Source organism: Oxyura jamaicensis, chromosome 2 (assembly GCF_011077185.1).
Source record: "Oxyura jamaicensis isolate SHBP4307 breed ruddy duck chromosome 2, BPBGC_Ojam_1.0, whole genome shotgun sequence".
Classification (NCBI taxonomy): Eukaryota; Metazoa; Chordata; class Aves; order Anseriformes; family Anatidae; genus Oxyura; species Oxyura jamaicensis.
In genome coordinates, this window is record NC_048894.1 from 83,405,754 (window position 1) to 83,426,747 (window position 20,994).

General features: G+C 39.3%; 1 protein-coding gene across 9 annotated transcripts in view; it reads left to right on the top strand.

Annotated features, from left to right (window-relative positions):
- Positions 1 to 20,994, top strand: part of CTNND2 (catenin delta 2) — a 647,710-nt gene that overhangs the window by 458,584 nt on the left and 168,132 nt on the right. For all 9 annotated transcript variants that reach the window (XR_004748506.1, XM_035318757.1, XM_035318750.1 and 6 more), the window contains one exon: positions 18,398 to 18,530. Coding sequence is in view for 8 of the 9 variants with exons in the window: in XM_035318757.1 (XP_035174648.1) it covers positions 18,398 to 18,530 (133 nt within the window). In the remaining variant the exon portion in view is untranslated. The remainder of the gene's footprint in view (positions 1 to 18,397; positions 18,531 to 20,994) is intronic.

Below are 20,994 nucleotides of genomic sequence, written 5' to 3' on the forward strand. Positions count from 1 at the left end.
GTCCTTTCCATGCATGTTTTCCTGCAGTCAGTGCATCTCCAAGTGCTGTAACAGCCTTACATGGAGTCATGGTCTCAGTAGACAGATGCTACTTTCCTTCCAGAGGAATGTTCCCATCTGGGCAGGCTCCTGGCTGATTTCTCACCATCCTTGGGGTTGACATGGCATGAAGTAGGCAAGGAGAGTAATTGATTTGTGTGTTGCCTCCACAGTGTTCAAATGGGGCTCTGGGCTGTTCAGATTATGCTGAATCTTTGCAGTAAACTATGGTGTAGTTTTTGATTTAGCACTTCTGTGTGTTGAGATCTGCCTGTCAGTTAATCCAGTCATACCTGGAGATCTCAGGAACATGCCTGCCTGCCAATGAAATGGGCAGTGGGTGCATTTCAGATGTGTATGGCTCATAATTTTACCTCACAGGAAACCTTTTCAAGCAGTTTTTCCCCAGAACCCTTACTTGGATGGGGCTGGAACTCGATGATCTTTAACGTCCTTTCCAACCCAAGCCTATGATATCTAAGATAGAAGTGCCTTGGAGAGTATATAAAGTAAAAACTGTTCAGGAAGATGAGTCTTCCTTTTGACATCTCTGTACTGATGAGTCGTTCCTTTATCACATTAAAAATGAGGAGCAATTTTAACTTGCTAAAATAGTCCTGAAACTTCCCCAAGCATTCAGCTGTGAGAGGCACTCACATATTTTATTGACAGTTCAGTGGAGGAAAAGGTAGACTGCTGCCTTAAGATGTCATTTTACTAAGCCCTGTCCTCGGGGGGTACTAGTGATTGACCACTCTTGTGGCTACATGTGCTAGGTTTATATTTAATAAGGTGTATAAATGTTGAGGGTTTTTTAGGCACGTGAAACAAGTTGCTTTTTACAAAGCTAATCTTACTCTCTTATTTTCTTTTACCACAGCTCTTGTTTAACAAATTGTTGTCAATAATCTGCCTACTGGTGCTGGTGTTTGTTTGTTTTGTCTTGGATTTTCACCCTCTTTAAAATCATCCAGGCCTCAGTGTCTGCTCTGCACCCTAATGGCAGCACTAGGTAATAATATTTTGACCTGGAGTTTAGTGATTTTTATGGAAAGCTCTCAAAATTCTTTCAGAAGAGCCTTTCAGAAGGGCCTTTTTTTTTATAGGTAGCAGAATGGATGTATAGAGAGATGAAATGACACAGAAAAGATAACAATACAGTTATGCCTCCCATTTCCTTGTCTCTTGCTGTGCTTACTCTGCATGATCTCTGCCTGACCTACAGCGTTTTTTTCTTAGTTTAATTCATTGAGTTTGTGGTTGTGAGTATATTGCTTTGCTTTTATCTCATGTCTTCAAGCCATAACTCGTTATCTTATGACTCAAAGCTACAGGATCGAAGGCTGAAACTGAATTTCTTTCTTCTGTTCTTAGTGCTCTGATGCTCTGGAAAGAGCAGGCAAATAAAAATTGGCAGAGCTAAAGAACTGTCAAAGAGAAAATACAGGGCTAGCAGGAGACCAGGATTTCAAAAGTGGCAAGCAATTACAGGTACGCTAATTTGGGGTGCACAGTTTGACAAATAGCCAAGCCCCTCTTTAGTGAGGCAGCCACAATCATTTGTTCCTATCGATAATCTCAGCTACCGTATCTTTTTAGATAGCTAGATTCCAAACAGCCAAAATGAAACAGTTTTAGAAAAGGTAATTAAAGTCAGTAGAAAGTATTACTACTTTTATTGCTTGTGAATTCTGGTCTTAGCCATTAAAAGAAAGGTTAACCCAGAAATGTTTGTTACTTGTCTTCTGAGAAGCTAGTTCTTAATTTCCGATGTGTTTGACTCCAGCTCAAAGGGACGGCTTTAAGCAAAGGCTCAGCTGCCATTCGCTTTGCATTGCAAACTGATGGGAGCTGCAAAACTTCAGCCACAGGCAGACCTGGCTTGTGCTGGTTGAGAACAGGCAAGGAGATGCCTGTCCTGGGAGCATCCTCCTACACAGCGTGGGGCCCAAAGGCCGAGCAGGTTTTACAGGTGCAGAAATAGATAGGCATGGCCTCCCTGCCTCTTTCTCCATTCCTTCTAAAGCAGGGCCTCCCTCAAAATCAAATTGCATCACTCGGGGTGAAGGCAGAGCAGCTTCCTAGGGCAGCTTCAGCTTTCTTTGTGTTTTTGAAACATCCTGAACTGGCTGTGTTTGTGTAGTCTGGAGACAGTAGTTGTATCGTTTATATGTCTGAATAAAAATAAAAAGTTGTTTTATAACCTCGCTTATGATAGATTTCCTCATCTTAAATTCTAATCAAGCAGACTTTGCATAGTTGTTTGTGTTCATAGGAAAGCAATAAGGTGAAATAGGCATTGCTGATTTGTTTTTCTTCAATAACAGATTTCCTAGTTTCTGTTGCTCTGAATTTATGTTGAATTTTTAGGACAGCTCCTCGCATGTTACATTTCAGCAGCAGGATTCAATGAATGATTAGTATGCAGCAATGGTTTTGGTCGTGGTCTTGCTTAATAGCACTAACCTCAAAATGAAAAGTTAATTAGAGTGAGTAAAGTTATTAAAAGTGCCTATTTGGTTTAAAAGCGGAAGCCTACATTTTCAGGAGAGTCTTAGGTATTTTGGAAACCTTGTTAAATTAAAACCCGTTATGAGGATTTTGCCTTTAAATCACCTCGCTGATTTTGAAAATCTTAGTGCCTTTCATTGTCTCATGCAATGAATTATAATCCTCCACAGGTGAAATTATCTTTTATGCTGGTTGTAATGTTAGAAAAGTGCAAGGACACCACCACCAACAGCATACATTTAGTCAAAATCATTCACAAAGCCCAAAAGCACTTCAGATAACAGTTCATTTTAAGCTTCCAGTGTTTAGAAATAGTTAGATGAAGACACAAGTAAGGTTTTTTGTTTTTTATTTCCATTTTAGCTAACTGAGAGGAGAGGTTCTTAGCTGTTTGCGTTACAGTAGAGGTTATATTTCGTAGCTCAGAAGCATGAATCTTACATGCACTGACACCTGGCACTTCACAGACCTGAGCAGGAGAAGAGCGAAATGACTCAGAGTGTTGCTAAGTATTTCATCCAAAACTTCGTGTTCACGTCAAGCACAGCAGTACTCGGATACTGTTGCCCACATACTGCTCCTTGGCCCATAGAAAATGAGTTTGGCATTGTTATCCCAAGCACCAGGGAATGAAGTGTCCATAAGAGGCCCAGGTGCTCCCAGGTGACAATCTTGTTAGTAAATCCTCACCAGGAGACCAAGGACTCAGTGAGTCTGGTGACTGTTGTGCCTTCTCTTACAGTGACTCTCTTCGGTGGGAACTGACTGGCTGCAATTAAGTTGGTGAAAAAGATGCAAGATTATTCATTTTCTTTCAGAGAGCCTCTCACAGAGGCAGTATCGAGGAAGCTCATACGCTGAATGGGATAATACATAACCTGCCAGCAACCCTTGGTGAGAGGGACGAGATGCAGGGCAGGGGCCGAAGGAGCCAGGCAGGATGTGCTACCACATCTAGCAAGGACATCTCAAGTCCTTGAGTGTTTTGCTTATCTTCTCTGAAAGCATCTTCAGATGCTTGTTATAGTGCAGATAGCATTTAATTCATATTCTGTTTTACATGTGCTATCTTGTATGATATAATAGGTGTTTAATGCAGCTACGTCTGTCTGCCTTTTTCTAGTTGTCTAGAATATCCTTGGTATTTAAGACCAACCCTTATGTCAGCTTCTTTAATAAAGAATGTGCTGCGGAAATTATGCTAATTAAGCTGGAGTGTAATTATGGGCTAGAAAGATTATTTCACAGTCAGAATTGAATTGTTGTAGATAAATGTGCATTAACTTAATAGTGTGCAGCTAATTAGTTTTGCTATTTACTCATAGAAGTAAAAAAAAAAAAGATGTAATCAGTTACACAAAACCTTCAGAAATGAAAAAATTGCAGAGCCAATCAGAAGCATACTCTCAATATCTTTTTAATTATTGCTTTGCTGAAATTTTTCTTAGGTTTTCTATTCTAAAATTACAATGGGCACAAGTAACTAATTAACACACTTAACTTCATTTCTGCTTAAAATATATACTGTATAAGTCTGGTTTCCAGTTTGACAGTTGCACATCTGTAATCCATATGAAAATGATGATGACATAGTGGTCTCTTGTGATCTTCACAGAAGGTAAAATATTTTAGATCTCATTACGCAGCAAGTGACAGTGGAAACTTTATTTGCTGTGCATATCTAACATTAGTTTTTATGGTCCTTAGCAAGCTGAAGTTTGTACTTGATGTGCTTTAAAGGAAGAAAGATCTAGGCACCTACACACTAGACATTTATACGTTAAATACCACTTTTAATAATGCAGGTGCACAGTTGTGGTAGAATACTGAAAAGCAAAGATGCCCAACTATTTTATTTTCTGACTTCTATCTGGACCCCTGTCTGAAAGGCTGAAAGCTTCCTGCAGTCTGCCAACAACCACATAATTTTATATATTCCAAAAATCCCCATGTTTGCTACTTTTCTCAGATATCCATGACTGTGAAAAGAAGGCTGCAGAATATTCTCCTTAATGTAAATTAGTATCAGCTTCTGAGAAAGTCTTAATATATTTATTTCCTTTGCGCATGTAACTTCATATATAGAAATTCTTTAAAAGCCACCTGTGAGCATATTTCTTGCATTGGATTCTGAGTGAAAGAGACTTCAGTAATGTGGTGTAGTAAATTAAAGCAGTGGTCAAAAAACACCATCTCAAACTGAAGTGTGGTGTGCCTCGTACTTCATCTGCAGTGTAGCCTACAGAGGTTTGCAGCATGATCACCTTTCTTTATGTTCAGACAAAAAAAAAGTCATAGAGGAGGGAGATATTTTTATGAAACAGAGAAAAATCATTTCAATAGCCTATATAGTGATTCCTCCACTAATAAATAAATAATACCAGGTACAATATCCTCTGTAATAGAACAGTTCCACAGCTTTTCCACACCGAGTTTTAATGAAACTGGATATGAGTTTCATTTTTATCAAGTTATATCAAGAACACAAGGTCCTAAGTGAATTCGTATTTGCCATTAGATGAAAACTTTTGAACGGCAAGTATTGACACAAACCTAAAAAAATCTCAAACTTTTCCCACTCCTACCCTCTCCTACCCTCTTCTTGTGCAATCTACACAGCTGAACGTTGTTGTGTCTGAACTTGATTTTGAAATTTGTAGCTTGCTATCTTTCAAAATGATCTTTTCAAAATGATAGTCCTGGAATGACTAAAACCATAAAATTAAGCTTGTGTAAGAAATCTATCTCATACCATTTTGTCATCAGCTTTTGTTTTCCCTTGGTCTGGTTCCCTAAGTCCTTCTTCAGCATGTTGAACCTGTCTGTTCAATCTAATGAGTATCCCTCGTTGGTTTTCCTCTCAATTTACACTTTTTTCCTTTCCTTTCTCCCTTCTTGCCATCTGGCCAGAGGTGTCCTCACCTCAGGTGCTTTACGTCATGGAATAATGGAATAGCATGTCTATTTTGTCTGTTTGCAGAGATCAGTGGCTGTTAAAAATGAAGAAAAAAAAAAAAAAAGATTGCTTTGCTGTCATATCTGTTCTGTGCAAGTGTGCATGTGTCTTCCATAAAGCAGCTGATGGTGTCCAGCCCCTGATCTGAGTGAGCCTCCGGGGGGGGGAGGGAAAGAATCAGTGGCTTTCAGAATGGGTTCAGTGCCTGTGCAGGAGGGCTGGTGAAGGGGTTGTTACAGCTTTCATCAGTTCAGCAGCTGAGCCCATTGTTCATTTATGGGAGTGTCTTAGAGTAAAATCTACTTTCTCAGATGACAATCGAGTCAAAATTGAGTAGATATGTATAGGTTACCCATGCTACAGGAATTGCACATGCTGCAGAATCAATGCTTAAGTCTTTAACCGCAGTTTAAACTACTTTAAATTATAAACATGTCAGAAGTCTATTTTAGAAATAACTGCTATCAGTGGCTTAGTTGTATGTAACCATGGTCTGAGCATGGTCACTGAAGCCTGAGGCAATTCTTTACGGCAGAGCTGTAAGATGTAAATGTAGGATGTTGTTATAGTTGGAGTCAGTGCTGTCAGCTGAACATGTAGGGGACAGTTTCAGGGCAGAGGGAAAGGCAAAGTCTTTTAAGTTCTAAGAAGGAAATGTGGGTGAAAACATTACCCAAGGTCTGGGGAAAAAAAATAGCTCTGAAGTGAAAAGGGGGAGGATGCAATTCATAGCCTGTACTTCTTGCAGCTGGCAGAATATATGGCAGGGTATCACAAACCACCTACCATCTTTGGTCAGTTAAGGTAATGGGCACTTGGATTCGGTATATCAGATGAAAAGTCCCACCTAGAGCATGCTGCATGGAAGTAAGTGCCATGCAACTAACATGATCTCGTCCTTTTTTTGTAGGTAGCTGTACTTCCACAGGCTGAGGAAACATTTCTGATAGATTGAGGCACATATTATCCCTTAATAAATTCTAGTTTCAAAGATCTCTTTAAGATATTGATTCTGATTTCTAAATGACAGATCCTTGGCAGTATTTCTCCCATTCGTTAATAAGGGCAATTGCCCTGAATCAATACCGTGATTATTTTGTGCAGAAGGTTTATTAGTGTTTCACAGCTCAGCTAGAAGCGTTTCTGCAGAACAGCCTGTAGTCTCATCCTTCTTCTAAAGGATGGAAAAGGCATGGCCCAGTTGTAACCTGGTAGGATGGCAACTAAAAGAGAAGATGTTTTTACTCGTTCAAAGGATGTTTTTCTGTGAGTTGCATTTTACTGAAGTGAAGCTAACGAATGTATGTATGAGCTGTCAAGCTGTCTATTTTAGGTTTACTTAAAATCTACAGCCTCTTTCTGCAATAAACTCAGTGTCATCCATGTAAAAATAATTCTTTTCTGATTTCGCTTGGGGGGGAGCTTTTCTTTTTTATTTATACGGGGGGGGGGGGAGGGCGGTAAGACACTCTGTTCTTGGTCTGTTTTTTTTACTGGCAAATTGAGGGTTGTGAGAGCAGTGGTAGTCCAGTTAGCCTGATTTGTCAATCGGTTAGCTCATCATTCTTCTGCTAGCTTTTGTACCATTGTGGGGAGTCTCTGGGTTATTCTGTGGGCCAAACAGAGAACAAAAATGTTATCCTGCTAGATTACCAGGCTAGAAACCATCCTTTCTCCTTCTGTTTTCCCCTGCAAGTGCAACCTTGTTTTCTGATTTAGCAATCTGAAGAATGAGACATATATTACATTTGTTGGATGTGATTGGAACAGCTTGCTAGAAATGGGAAAAAAACAACACCCCTTCTTAGATATGTGTGATAATTCTTTTTTTCTTGTATAAACCTGTACTGTTGGTCAAAGGATTTTGAGACTGATTAAAATTTTCCTATGTGAGTCTGTCTTTAGCTTGAGCAATGTGTGACGCAGCATACGGGCCACGTAGCAGATTTGCAATCAGAAATTAGGTTTGATGGCCCAGAAGGTTTCTTCTTGTCCTGCAATCCCTTGAAATGCTGTCCATATCATCTGCATTTGTCTGTTGCTGTTGCAGTCAGCTAACAGTGAATCAGCGTATTCAGTTCAGAGAGCTGAAAACGTGCTGAGGATTTCACAGTTGCTCTTCTAGCTTCCGCCACTTTTTCCAGTTTTCCCCTCTGAAAGAGTCATGTAAACGCTTTCTCTGTCTACCCATGTGTGACATGAGGTGATGATATCTATGTACTGAATTAGGAGAAGTCTCGAGAATCTCTATAGAGTTTTAAAATAGATGAAAGGCATGTGACGGGAAGTAGCAGTAGTATTAGAGTGTCAGTACCCAGCATGGATGGGTATTTTTCCTTCTATCCATCAGCCTTACATCTGAGCAGTTTTTAACAATTTAACTCTTATGCTATTGATCCAAGGAACTCTCTAGCGCTTGAGTGTCAAGTGTATTTTGCATTATGACATTGTTTTGGTGGTTTTATGTTGAGATATATCTAGTTAGCCTGCAGGAGACCATTATTTTCAAGCTTAATGAAAACTGAAGTAAAGGCCACAAAGAAAAGCCATGAGTCTGTATTTGCCTTTTACAGGAAGAGCAAATTCAGGTTCATTTACTGTATTGCACACCTTGTAAATTTAATGAACAGAGCTAGTTCCTCTGCTTTTCAAAAGGATTGCATAGGAGTGTCATTGTAAAAAAGACAATGAGAATAGTGTTATTTTTTTTTTCTAATTAATTATTAGAAATTCACATGTGTTTTTCTCTTGGCTTTCCTGACTCCATGCTTGAGTATTTGAGGGCAAGTTCTGTGGCTTATCAATTTGTATGATTCTTTGAATCACCTTTAAGTTTTATTGTTTAATATTCATCATTTAAGCATCAAAAGAATGTCTACTTTGAAGAGTTTAACGTGCTCAAAAAGATGGGAAGCGCTGTAAAGTATTGGGTAGATAAGAGCGATGCTTGGGCATGTAGGCACAGAGATAATGTGAGAGCTGCTGCTTTGCAGTATCAAAGTAATGCGCTGGATGGAGTAACCAACCACTAAGGACGGAGAGAACACGGGGAAAGGGAGAGCAGATCCATGTGCTGTCACACTGGGTATCATTTTGCATAACCTGATGATGTTAAAAACAGGCTGAAGAGGTGTTGAGTGCCCCAGCACCTTCCAGGAACTGTTGGGGGACGGGGGACGGGTGGGGACGGGGGGTGGTGATTTCAAACAAAAAGGGGATACTCTGAGGCTTTGAGGGAGTGTATGCTGTTTTCCATGGCATGACATGTGGGCATGATGTCAACTCGTACCATTGATGCTGGTGGGTTAATGCGAAGTTGTCCTGCTTCTGGTTTAGGAGCCACAATGGTGAGGTGCCCTCGTGTGCAGGTACCTAAAATAGCTATCTTCCTCTCTGAAGTACTTCTACTTCCCTAGGAAAATAAGGGTTTTATCAAGCGACATTTGTTCTTTGGAAATCACACATTTCTGTGTGGTCAGACGGGTGGGATCCCAAAACATTTTTCTCCCGTCATGGAAATGTAGAAAGGTTGAAGAAGCTCTGAATGGGAACACTAGTTCTAGAAAAAGAGACAATTTTGGTTTAATGACCTCCAGACACAGAATCTATCACACCCTTGAGAAAGGCACTAAAGCAAATGACTGTCTTGCAAAGTAAGTCCATGACAGAGCCAAGGCCAGACACCCTTAGGTCTGCTTGTTGTTCTCATCTCCTGTCTACATTTCCACCCTCCTGATCTACGAGAAGAGCATGCCCATGTCTGTAGCAGCAGTGCTGCCGCTGAACAGGGTTTTACAGCCTTGTGAAATCTTCCCTGTGAAATGTGAGCTCCTGTGCACAGAGAGAAGCAGATGTAAGCGGGTCTCTCAGGGAAGGGTTAATGTGGCATATTTTCACAGCTGTGATGCATTAAGCTACTGTGAAACCCTTCTGTAGTAGGGGGTCAGGGAAATGTTACGCATTTCAAGGAGAAGGAAGATAAATTAGGCAGCCTAAAGACATCTTGATAGCTTACCTAATTTGCCTTTTATTTGCTGCCGAAGCAGTCCCTCTATATGCAAATACCTGCAAAGGAAGAGATGAAACAAGATTTTCAGACTGTTTCAGCTCAGTGGCCCCCAAAAGAATAATGCAACTCTTTCTGACAAAAAAAAAAGGACAAAAAAAATACTTGAGAAACAAACAAAAAGCAAATGGCAAAATTAAAGATATCCTAAAGCACCAAAGTACCTAATTTTTCTCTGTTCCCCACCCCACAGTCTAGAGGAGAGATAATGTTATATCAGCAACAGCGGGGTATGGCTAACTCAGGACAGACATCATTTTTCTTAAAAGTTCCCTCACTGAGAGTAAGGGGATTAAATAAGTAAAGATCAGTATATCAATAGTGAAAAATTATTTCATAGCAGTTTGTAAATATATTTCAATTTAAAAATGAAGTCAGGGTGACCTTGAACAGTTAGGACTTGTACCTTTAAGTGTAATCATGCTGTTTGCAGGCAGTACCACAGAGCAGTAAATAATACCAAGTGGGCCAGTGTCACTAGATAATCTCCTCTCAACTGTAGCATCTTAAAAACCTTTTCCTCTTAAGATGTTCAAGGAATCTACAGGCCGTTCAGCTCCTGACCACTTTTGTTATGTTGAAGTAGTTCTCATCTTGCCTCTTCACAAGCTCACTTCTGAAGGTTTTCTTATTTTAAAATTTAAATCACAGGTAGTAGTGTAAAAGCAGAAGAGGGATGCCTTAGAATCGTAGAATCATTAAGGTTGGAAGAGACCTCCAAGATCATCTGGTCCAACCATCACCTTACTACCAACATCACCCACTAAACCACGTCGCAAACCACGTCGCTAAGCACTAGGTCCAACCTTAAATAGAGCATGAAAACATACAAAGGCAAACCTGTTTTTAGCTATGAGCAGTAGGGTGTACCTGCCATTGTACAAGTCAGTGATAGCCCTTTGCAATATAGAAGATCTGATGTTTTGAAGTGCCGGGTTAGCCCCGAGACCTCAGGTTTGCGGCTCTGTTAACGACCTGGGAGAAGTTGAGCATCTCTGCCACTGCTCTGTAGGAATTCTGTGCACCTGCCACAGCACATCCTCTTCCGCATCACATTTGCAGACACAAATATATCATGACACCAGTCCAAAAATGAGATTTTTGAGGGAGCTAGGGAAGCACTTCTGGATGGTTCTTCCAGGTTTGGCCACACAGAAGCATAAGACAAGGAAAATGTCAAGACCCCAGAGAATGTCAGAACCCTAGAGCAGCATCTTGAAGGTTCTTTCCACAGGTTTTCAGCAGGATTGCCAAAAGTTTGTACAGCTGTTTTATATTCAGCTGTGCTAAACTTGAAATCTAGAGAAGAGATAAGCCACATGCTTTAAAAAAAAAAAAAGTATATTACTGAAGTGCAGTCAAATGTTGTTGACTGCTCATGCACGATACGCTTAATATTTAAGTGGCACATTGCCAGAATGCAAAATGTTGTTTATTTTTATTTCAGTGAAATTGTCAATCCAGTAAAGTGGGTCAAGGTATGGCTGATAGAATCCTAACACGGCGTATAGAAACAGGTCACAGTATGCCTGAGTAAGTAGATCCAGCGTGTTAGTCAAGTGAAAATCAGTAACTGTTGAGCCATGCATATCTTTATAATTTTTGCCTATTCAAGTGCTGGCAAGCTCTGAGATCAGCTTTTCCATATGTAATGTGGGACTCTGCAGTGAAATGTTTGCTTCTCTTTCTGATTCCATATGTACAACTCTTACAGGCTTTGGGTTGTGTTTTTTTTTTTGCCTGCAAATTTACAGTTGTGCACATATTAAAACAAAACAAAACAGGCAACCCTGCAATGAAGAGGTTATTCCAGTCATTTTTCAATATTACAAAGCCATTTGGCAAGCACTCTGCTCGAACAGCAGCTCTCCCAAAAGTGTTAAGAACTCCGTTAGTGGAAGAAACAAATGGTGACATTTTGTGAGATTCAAGAATGGCAGGGTTGGTGAGATGTAAACGTTTACTCGGATTGTGTGATATTGGATGCATTTGCTTCTGTCATGCAAAGTCCCGCAGTTGTTCTTCCATAACCTAGGCAGGTAGCTCCATGGACTGTAGTAGAGTCATTGTGTTCTTATTTATTTATAGAAGTCAGAATATAATTTCTGTTTTGTTCTCCTGCCTGTGCTGCACAAACAGACATGGATGCACATAGGATGCAGTTTTCAGGTTGGGATAAACAGTAACTTAAATGTATTTGTTTTATTGGAGCTTATATTTTTATTCACAGAAGATACATCTGTGCTGCCTTTTCCCTGTCCTTACTTCCACGTTTGGTTTAAATTATCTTTTTTTTTTTTTTTTTTCTAACTTTTCCAATAGTTTTTGTGTGGTTTATCTTTCTTGAAAGACCAAACCAGCAGTACAGTTAGCTCTCAGCTGATATGTTTTCATTGCTGCCTTAAGGGGCTTAGGCCTAAACCTGGTGTTATTACATTTTGTGAATGTATGTTGTTCATATCAGCGTGGGGCTGAAGGGGAAGGTGATCAGTTGCACGAAGTTACACACTCTCATCCGAGTTAGACTAGAAGTCAGAGAAGGCAATATGATATAGTGAAGGGTTTTGTGCATTATCCAGGGTGAGTGGAATGGAGATTGACATCTTTATATTCTATTCCTAAAATTGTGTCCTGAGTCTAACCAATTTTCATGTGTTACATTTTCAGAAATGCCAGTAGCAAATATAGTAGTTCTACCTCCTTTTAAATTGTAGCAGATGATTCAGACCAGGCTTACAATCTGCAATAATAAACTAAATAACTATGTGTATATGGATGTGCTTGGATATGGGGAAATGTGCTTGAAAAAGGGAAAATATTTTAAGGAAATATTTCAAATACCATTCCCAATCAACGAAGTATAAGATAATTGCTTTTGTTTTAGAATTAGAATTATAATAGTTCAGCTGGAAAGGGCCTACAAAGGTCATCTAGTCCAGCTGCCTGACCACTTCAGGGCTAACCACAAGTTAAAGCATGTTATTAAGGGTATTATCCAAATGCCTCTTGAACCAAGTGTCATAGAATCCAACAGTTTGTCCAACAGCTCAATCACACAGCGAAAATGAAGGAAAAAGTTGTTAGATAGTTTCTTTGTGTTTCTATCACAATCCTTGTCTCTGGATTATCTTTAATTTTTTTATTTTTTTTATTATTTTTTTTTCTATTAGTTAGGTTTAACATCTTGTCCATCGTGTTCTTTTTAAATGTACTAAGAGAAAGTCCTTAATGAGAGATTCCTGTAGTATTGGAATATTCCCTTCCAGATAGTTTTAATAGAAGTACATCTCTCCCTTTCACTGTGGGAGGTAGTTCTTTGGACTCTTGATTAGTTCTCTCTGTGTTTGATCATAAGGTGAATGTTAATTGTTTCTTCCTAGTACTACCAGAAACCCATTCTCAGAGCTCTCCTTTCAGAGATGAGGTGAAAGAGATTTTGAGGCTTTATTTACCGAATTTTGGGGGTGGTTAAAAACAAACAAACAAACAAAAAAAACAGAAGGGTATATCTCTGTAGGCATAAGTACAGCAAAAATCATGTAGGCTGGCATTTGCAATGCCAGAAATCTAGGAAACATTATCCTTAGCAGAGATTGAATTCTTTGCCTTTGAGCACCACTTCATGTATGATAACCTCTCCTTCACCAGTCTGTGAGACATTCTCACAGACACATGTGCTTCTTAAGACAGGTAGGTGCATACAAATAAGTCTGGTTTAAACATACAATTTTATAATAAATATATTTACAGATTGTGCATTCCCTTTCTTCAATAAGTACTCGGTGGTAGTTCAGTCTTTGTCAAACATATGGCTCTTGGTGGCAGGCATCTTCACAGCGCTGCCTTTGGGGAATGCTGCTGAGATTGGAATAGCTCTGGGTGTCAGTGCTTGCCTATGCCAACTGCTTGATCAGATGTGAATGTTCTGCTCTAATAACGTAAATTAGAAATAAGAATCCAAGCTCTCATGAAATTTACTGTGACCAATGGATAAAAAGTATACAGAGACATCACACCTGCTTCTCAAATTCTCTGTGAGGATGCTGATTGGTATCCTTAGTTACCAGCTGGACACCTATGTTACAAAACTTATTTTGTACGTTTTGGAAACAGGTGCTTAGGTAGATGTATCAGGGCTTTTGTTGCTTTTCTGTGTGTCATCAAAATTTGCAGTAGCAGAAGAAAAAAAAAATTCTTGCAAAATTCAAGCAAATAGTCAGATTCTGTACATACCCTGTGCTCAACACAGCACCTTTCAGTGATCCCACATAGCCAGCCAGCGCAGTCAGCTGTGTTACTAACAATCTCACTTACGTCTGGAGTCTGCATCTCCTTTTGCTTCTGACATGTGCTATGATGGTGGGAGCAGGAGTTGGTTTCAATGCAATAATTGGTGTCCTCAGGTCAGACTAGATTTCTTGGTATTGCTGTTCATACTGCTCTATTTCAGATTTGTTGTATATCGTCCAACTCTTACCTGATTCTCTTCAGTTGATCCCAGACAATATTCTCTAAGCAAATATACATGTAAAGCCAACTTACATATAACTCGGTGTTCCCCTTTGGGTCATCTTCCACCTCTTGACAGTAGCCTACCACAATCCATATCATTAGTCATCACTTCCAGCTAAAACCTTTTGAAGGATTCAATCTGAGATTGGTCTTACGCTCCTGGAAACACAATTTCTATCAAAGAGACAAGGTGGAAGGAACACAGTGGCCTGCTTTGGTCAGTCCCCTCAGATAAGGATACTTCCTAGTAATAATGTACTTCTACAGCCTGCTGAACTGTCTGGAGTGTATTGCAAATGCTGCTTTCCAGCCAAAGCTGCCAAGTTATTGCACAACTACTATTTTCTTGTGCAAAAGCCACACCGACACCAGAAGCTGTTAGCTGTCCTTAGCTGCGTTGTGTTTATATTCCAAGGACAATGTAGGCAGTAGCAGAATATCTTGAAAATGCATATGCTAGTTTACTATTCATTTTTGGAGATCAATTGCACAGATAATTTGATAGGATTCTCAAAAATTGTATGCCATGCATCTCCTCAGATTTACTCCAACCTTCTGGCTCCTTTCACCATCCATGTGTATCACCTCTCTCAGATTTCGTAAGCATGGGGATGTTAATAAATGACACATAGTCAGGTAGTGGTTGCTTAGGTTACCCAATACATCTTTCAAATTTTGCTTAATTCTGCTATTATAATTTTAGTAGGGATTGGATCCTCTTTTGCTGCCAGCTTAACTCATTTCCATGTGGTACAATATCAGATGTTTCACAGAAGTGGAGATGGACTTGATTTTCCTTATCCTTTTCCCTTCCTTTAATCTGACCTTTAGCTTCATCAAGTACTGACTCTACTACTGCTTTTCAATGCAATCAGTAAAGGATATTTTGCTATCTCATTTTACTTACCTTTCCATGGCGTAACCCAAATTATCCCAACTCTGGACTTCTACAGTCTACTTTCCTATCCCTACTAGTTTTTCTCTTTTTGTTTTACTCTCCATTTTAATAAGTATTTTTTGTCATGCAGATATGCCTCACGGCCTCTGTCCAGTAGACTTCATTAAGTAGCCGTCCTAACTATTCATAATTAACCTGAATTTTAAAATGTGTATACTTAATTTTGAAGTAAATTTTGTTCGTAGAGCTGCAAGCTCTTCTAAAAAGTAAAATCATCTTTCCCTAGCTCACTTTTTTCCCACCTAGAATAGACTGTTAAAAAACTGAAAAATATAAACTCCCAGAAACTAGTCCTCCCTGCCCTGAAGGCTGCTAAAATTATCACAATTATTCAAGCAACCTTGACTGTTGACAGAAGTTTTTGTTTGTTTTATATAGCTACCATATTTCATTTAGAAACTACTAAAAATATAACAATCTTAGAGACCATCTGCTTGAAATGACAGTGCGTACCGGAGCTAAAAAATTTTTTAAACTTTTCTGCTTTGTTCATTCTCTCTCCTAGAACTGGTTACGTGACAGTATTCTGTGTTAAAAGTTTATTTTCTAAATTAATTTTCTCCTTAAGCCCAAGGTACACACAAACATTGCCAAGAAGTATATTCATCACTTACTTGTCAGCTTGTCTTTTAGGAGGTCAGAGGGGAAAAGTAGGCACAGCCTTGTTTTCATATGTAAATACCATGTTAAGACTTCAGGTTCATTAGAACAATTAACTGCCTTTGATTAAGGAACCTTTTCTTTTTGCCCCTTGATTGTCTCTTTTCTCCTGGATTCCAAGATAAGACAACAAAGAATCGGAGCTGGTTATCACAGTACATGGTATACTATTGCACACAATGTTGTTTGTTTGTTTTTGTGCATGTGTATTTATTTGGTTGAATAATACATATATTAAGGAAAAAAAAATTCCTTTAGGAGACTATTTCGTGTTAGAAATTCCAACACTTTAAAGTATAGTTACTTGGTTTAAAACAACACCTTTCAAATGTTCCCACTCATTGTCTGGTCATACAAGCTGTTTTCTTCTGGTATTTTATATCCTCTCCAAAATACCAACACCTGCAGTAGGGATCTAGGGATCTGAGAATGAGAATAAATTAGAAGAGGAACTCAAATAATGAATTGCTCATCAGTAAGAGATTTTGTTTTGTTTCATTTTTTATTTGTATGTAAAAATATTTTCTGGATGATTTCTAGTTGGTTGAGAGCCATGTATATAGGAGAGAAGTCTAGCATGGTTGAACTCCCTGTTAACATTTGTTACTACTTTGGTATCATAATTGTGAGAAAGTAAGTACAAGAGGAAGCTAACACATCAGATAATGTTGTTTCTGTCACTGCCCTGTGTCAATTTATGATTTGTTAATGAGTTTGTTCAGCCTATTGTGGTACAGAAATAAGTGCTTAACCAAAGTATCACTTAACCTGTAGAGTTGCAGTGAGCCAGCATATGCAGCAGACATGGTGTTAGCCATGCCATCATCTTCAGCTGCAAGTCCTGATCTCATTAAGGGCTAGACATCAGCTAATGTCAGTCAGTCCGTCTGAGAGGAACCGTCTAGCGAAGTATTTGGTGCTCAGCCTGTAAACCACAGGGTTCTCTGAATCCGTCCAAGCACCACCTCAGTTTCTGAGTCTCTTTGGTGAAGGCTACTCAAGTCTCCCAACATCGTGAGGCTGTATTTCTGTAAGAAGTGGGCTATTGTGTTCACCTCAAGAAGATGCTCGTTTTCATTTTAAATTAGGTATTCTTCTGTGTCAGTTCTGTGAACTATTAACATCTTGTTTGATTAATCTATAGTTATTGTCCTTATCCTACAGATGAAACTGCTTCCAACATCATTAGCTGCCTAATGTCCCAGTTTGTTCCTAACAGCTGCCAAAGTTTCTAGCCTTCCCTAATACGTTTTCATTGATCCACATTTCCAAAATATCAGTTCAGTGTTAAGATCTTTCTGATCTACGGTCTAAAAGTCTCATTTAGAAGCTTCCCAACAGACTATGTTGTCCCAGGGATTCACTGGAATAGTCCACATGCAATTTATTATTACACTTCTGTTTTCTTTGTATTAAACTCTTAATGTGAAATGTATTATTTATGTCTTAACATCTCTTTTGTCAGAGCAGAAGTAGCAGATGAAATTCTGGGTGTATTTTTCTACATCTGTTTATAGTCTGTATCTTTACATAAAGATACAACTGTAACAATAACTCAATCTGGCAAACATTCTGGGTGAGAAAAGAACAAACAAAAGAACAAACAATACTTCTCTTTCATAGTAATCCATTATTACTGTAAAATGAGTCTTGTTTCAATGAAATGTCTTGGAGAGCTGTCATATTTGAGGCGTGAGATGCCTGAGTTTACTTGAGACTGCAGACTTACTGTAAGCTTTATTCAAACACAGGTGGGGGACTCAACACAAGTTTGGGGACTCAACTCCTTCCACTTGTTTTAGGTACCTGACTTACACACCTAAATTGGGTTTGTAGTCATCATGGCTTCTCCACTGAAGAGAAATAAACCAAATGGAAATTCAGTGCTGCTAGTGTGGCTCTTGTGTGCCTCCAACGAAGACGTGAGGGGTTAGGGTTCCCAGGTGCCCCGTGCAGGGACCCCAGCTAAATGCTGAGGATGAGGTGGTATCAAATCTCCTGTTCCCTCCTACAGGGCAAGTGGGACAAATGTGGCCAAGGCCAGAGAGCCCTAGTCCTGTATTACCTTCTATGTGCAGCACTAGATGGAAGATGATGAAAAACATTTATATGGCACAAAAATTAGCCCTTAGGAAGAAGCCATGTGGGAACTGAAGTATCTCAAGCAGAGTGGCTGCATGCATGTCTGGCTTTTGGGACACAAAGCCCAAAGACATTTTCATGACTCCTTTTACCCAGAGACACAGAGAGAACAAATTACCTGCAGAGACAGACTATTGTTAAGTTCAGCTCTGAAAGCTGCAGAATGCCTGCTGGGACTTGTTCAACACACTTGGGTTCGGTTGTTTCATTTGATGCTAATGGTGTGTCATGCTTCTTAGGATTAAAGGACAGTGCAAACACTGAGTCACTGTACTTGCCTAGCTGCTTTAGGTTGGGTAGTATTAATGAAGACTTAAAAGTAATCAGTTTGTTTTGTTTTGTTTTTAGTTTTTTTTTTTTTTTTTTTTAAGTGTAGTACAGTTTAGAATGAAAAAATAGCTTAATATTTGATTGAATCTTCACTTTGAAAATAGCAGAAAATATCAAGATTTTACCTAGACATGTATTTTGTCTTTCTGGCCAAACTGTTGCCACGTTTATCCTCTAACAACAGAATTTTTGCTGAATCTTTCATGTGTTTGTTTTCACACAGAGAGTTTGGATGGCGAGATCCAGAGCTTCCAGAAGTTATACAGATGTTACAACATCAATTTCCCTCAGTACAGTCCAATGCTGCAGCCTACTTACAACACCTCTGTTTCGGAGACAATAAAATAAAAGCAGAGGTAAGATGTGTAATTATTTTATTTTCAGCTGTGATGCTGTCTGCCATTTATCCTCACCATTTTTTATATGTATTTTTAAAAGAGTTGCAACGGAAACCTTGTTTATGTGTCTGGACCAATTTTTTCAAGGTTTCACTTAAGTCACTTGTTACTGTTAGAGAAAGGAAGATTGCAGAAAATATTATTGTCACTCATTTGGATGACTTTTTTGGTTTTGGTTATGAGTATTTTGATTGATTGCATACCATTTAAACACCATGAGTAGTTGTTTCTAAACAACTACTTGATCGCACTGAAGCATTTTGTTATGATTTTCATAGACAGAAGATTGGACACTAAATATAAACACACACAAAAAATGAAAAATAAACAAGCTTACCCTGAATCAAAGCCTGCTTTAATGTACACTTGTGTGACTAGAGATTAATTTCACTTGGTTTGTAGCTTGAACTGTGGTAGTTGTTCTATGATCTTGAAATTCAGTGCAGATTGTACCTAAAATGTAATTCAAAAGGCAACACAGACTTTGTTCTGTACCTGTAGCTGATCTGTACGTCTTGCTCGCTTGTTCTGTACCTGTAGCTGATCTGTACGTCTTGCTCGCTTGTTCCCTGTGGTTGATGGGACGAGTTCAGCTTTTGGCACAAGTTAAAACAGAAAGAAGGCAGCACTGAGGGATCTGACAAACGCATAGGAGTCAATTAAAATTGAATGAGTGAAGCTGTTACCAGCCCCAGCTGCCTCCCTGGCCCTCTCAAAGATACTGCTAATCAGGGACACGTGGATTGCACATAAATCCATGCCTGTACTGGCATCCCTTAGCCTGGTATATAGAGGTGAACTAAGATCAAGATCTGCTATTACTTGTTTGTCTGAGCTGTGAAGTGATGCTGGCTTGCTAGCCCTCGTCACCCTCTCACTCAGCACACTGCACACCGTAGCAGCTTTCCCTTTGGGGATTTTTCGTGCCGGGGAAATTCCCAAGTGAGTAGGTAGGCATACACTCTGTTGGCATCGGCAGAACTGCACTGGAGAGCTGCACTGTGTGCATACATCACCCCAAACATCTCAGAAATAATAATAAAAAAAGATTTATATGAATGTTAAAGAGAAGAAGAGAGAACTCTCTTACAGGTACAGCTGAAAGTTTTACTACACACTCTCCCTCTACTCTTTTCTCCATCCTTACTTCTCTAATTAGTTTCTCAGCAAAGGAATTGATCAGTCACTGAGAAAGGCATTTAAACGATTAGAGCAATTTGTTCATTGTACAATCTGTGCTTCCTCCTGTTAGCCATAGATTGAGAGCTCTTGGGTAGCTATCACATTTGAGGGAAGAAAATGGTTTGATTTTTCTTGCTAACTATTTGGGGGAAAATCACCTAGCATGGGTCACATCGACAACAGCAAGTCTTCTATTAGGACATCAGCCTCTGTAAGCTTCAGACTCATGACCTGGGAGGGTGAGAGTTGTCCTGTGTCTGGCTGGGATGGAGTTAACTTTCCCTGCAGCAGTCCACACACACAGTGCTGTGCTCTGCACGTGTAGCTAGAACAGCACTGGCGTCACACCGGTGTTGTGTCTGCTGCTGAGCAATCCTGGCACAGCATCAGGACTCCCTCTAGCCCCCCCAGAGCCAGCAGGCTGGTGCTGGGCAAGAGGTGGAGAGGGGACATCACCAGGGCACCTGACCTAAACCAACCAAAGGGACCTTACCATGACACCAACTATGCCATGTGGTGTCAGCAATAAAAGATTTCATTTTCCCTTTAGTTAAATTATTTCATTTTCCTTTAATAATAATTTTACCTTAAAAATTACTTTTCATTTAATTAAATTATCCTTATCTCAACCAGTGAATTGCTTTTTTTTTTTCTTTTTTTCTTCCCCTCTTTTTCTGAGGGGGAGTGAGAGAGTGGCTGTGGTGGAGTTCAGCTTCCTAGCAAAGTAAAACCACCACAGAGTATAGCAACATCAAACAGGCTCACACAAGGCAGCTCTCTGCAGTGCTTCTCTGAAAAAAGACAGCAGATGAGATGAGAATTTCCCATTTTATTTGTTATTATTCAGGGCTTTGATGTATTCCTCTCACCATAATAGGTAAACTGTCTTTGGAAACAAGCCAAAATACGTATTTTTTTTAACAGCTCGCTGGAGAATATTCATTCAAACTTCTAGTACTGTGGATTTTTCTAAGAAGACAAAAAACAAGATGCATCATCAATTTTTCTAATGCTTTATGAAACTTTCTAACCTATAGCATGGAATGCTACCAAACTATTTTATCTGTATCTATCTATAGTTTTTAACCATAAGTACTTTTGTGTTTTTGCCATGCTTCAGCCAAACGCTTAAACAGTTTGGGGTATGTTTTTTGGGGGTCAGGAGCTACTCAAAGGGATCAATAGCGTGCCTAAAGTCTGCTTAGGTTCTCCACTGAATAAGATTTTTTTGAGGAGCCTT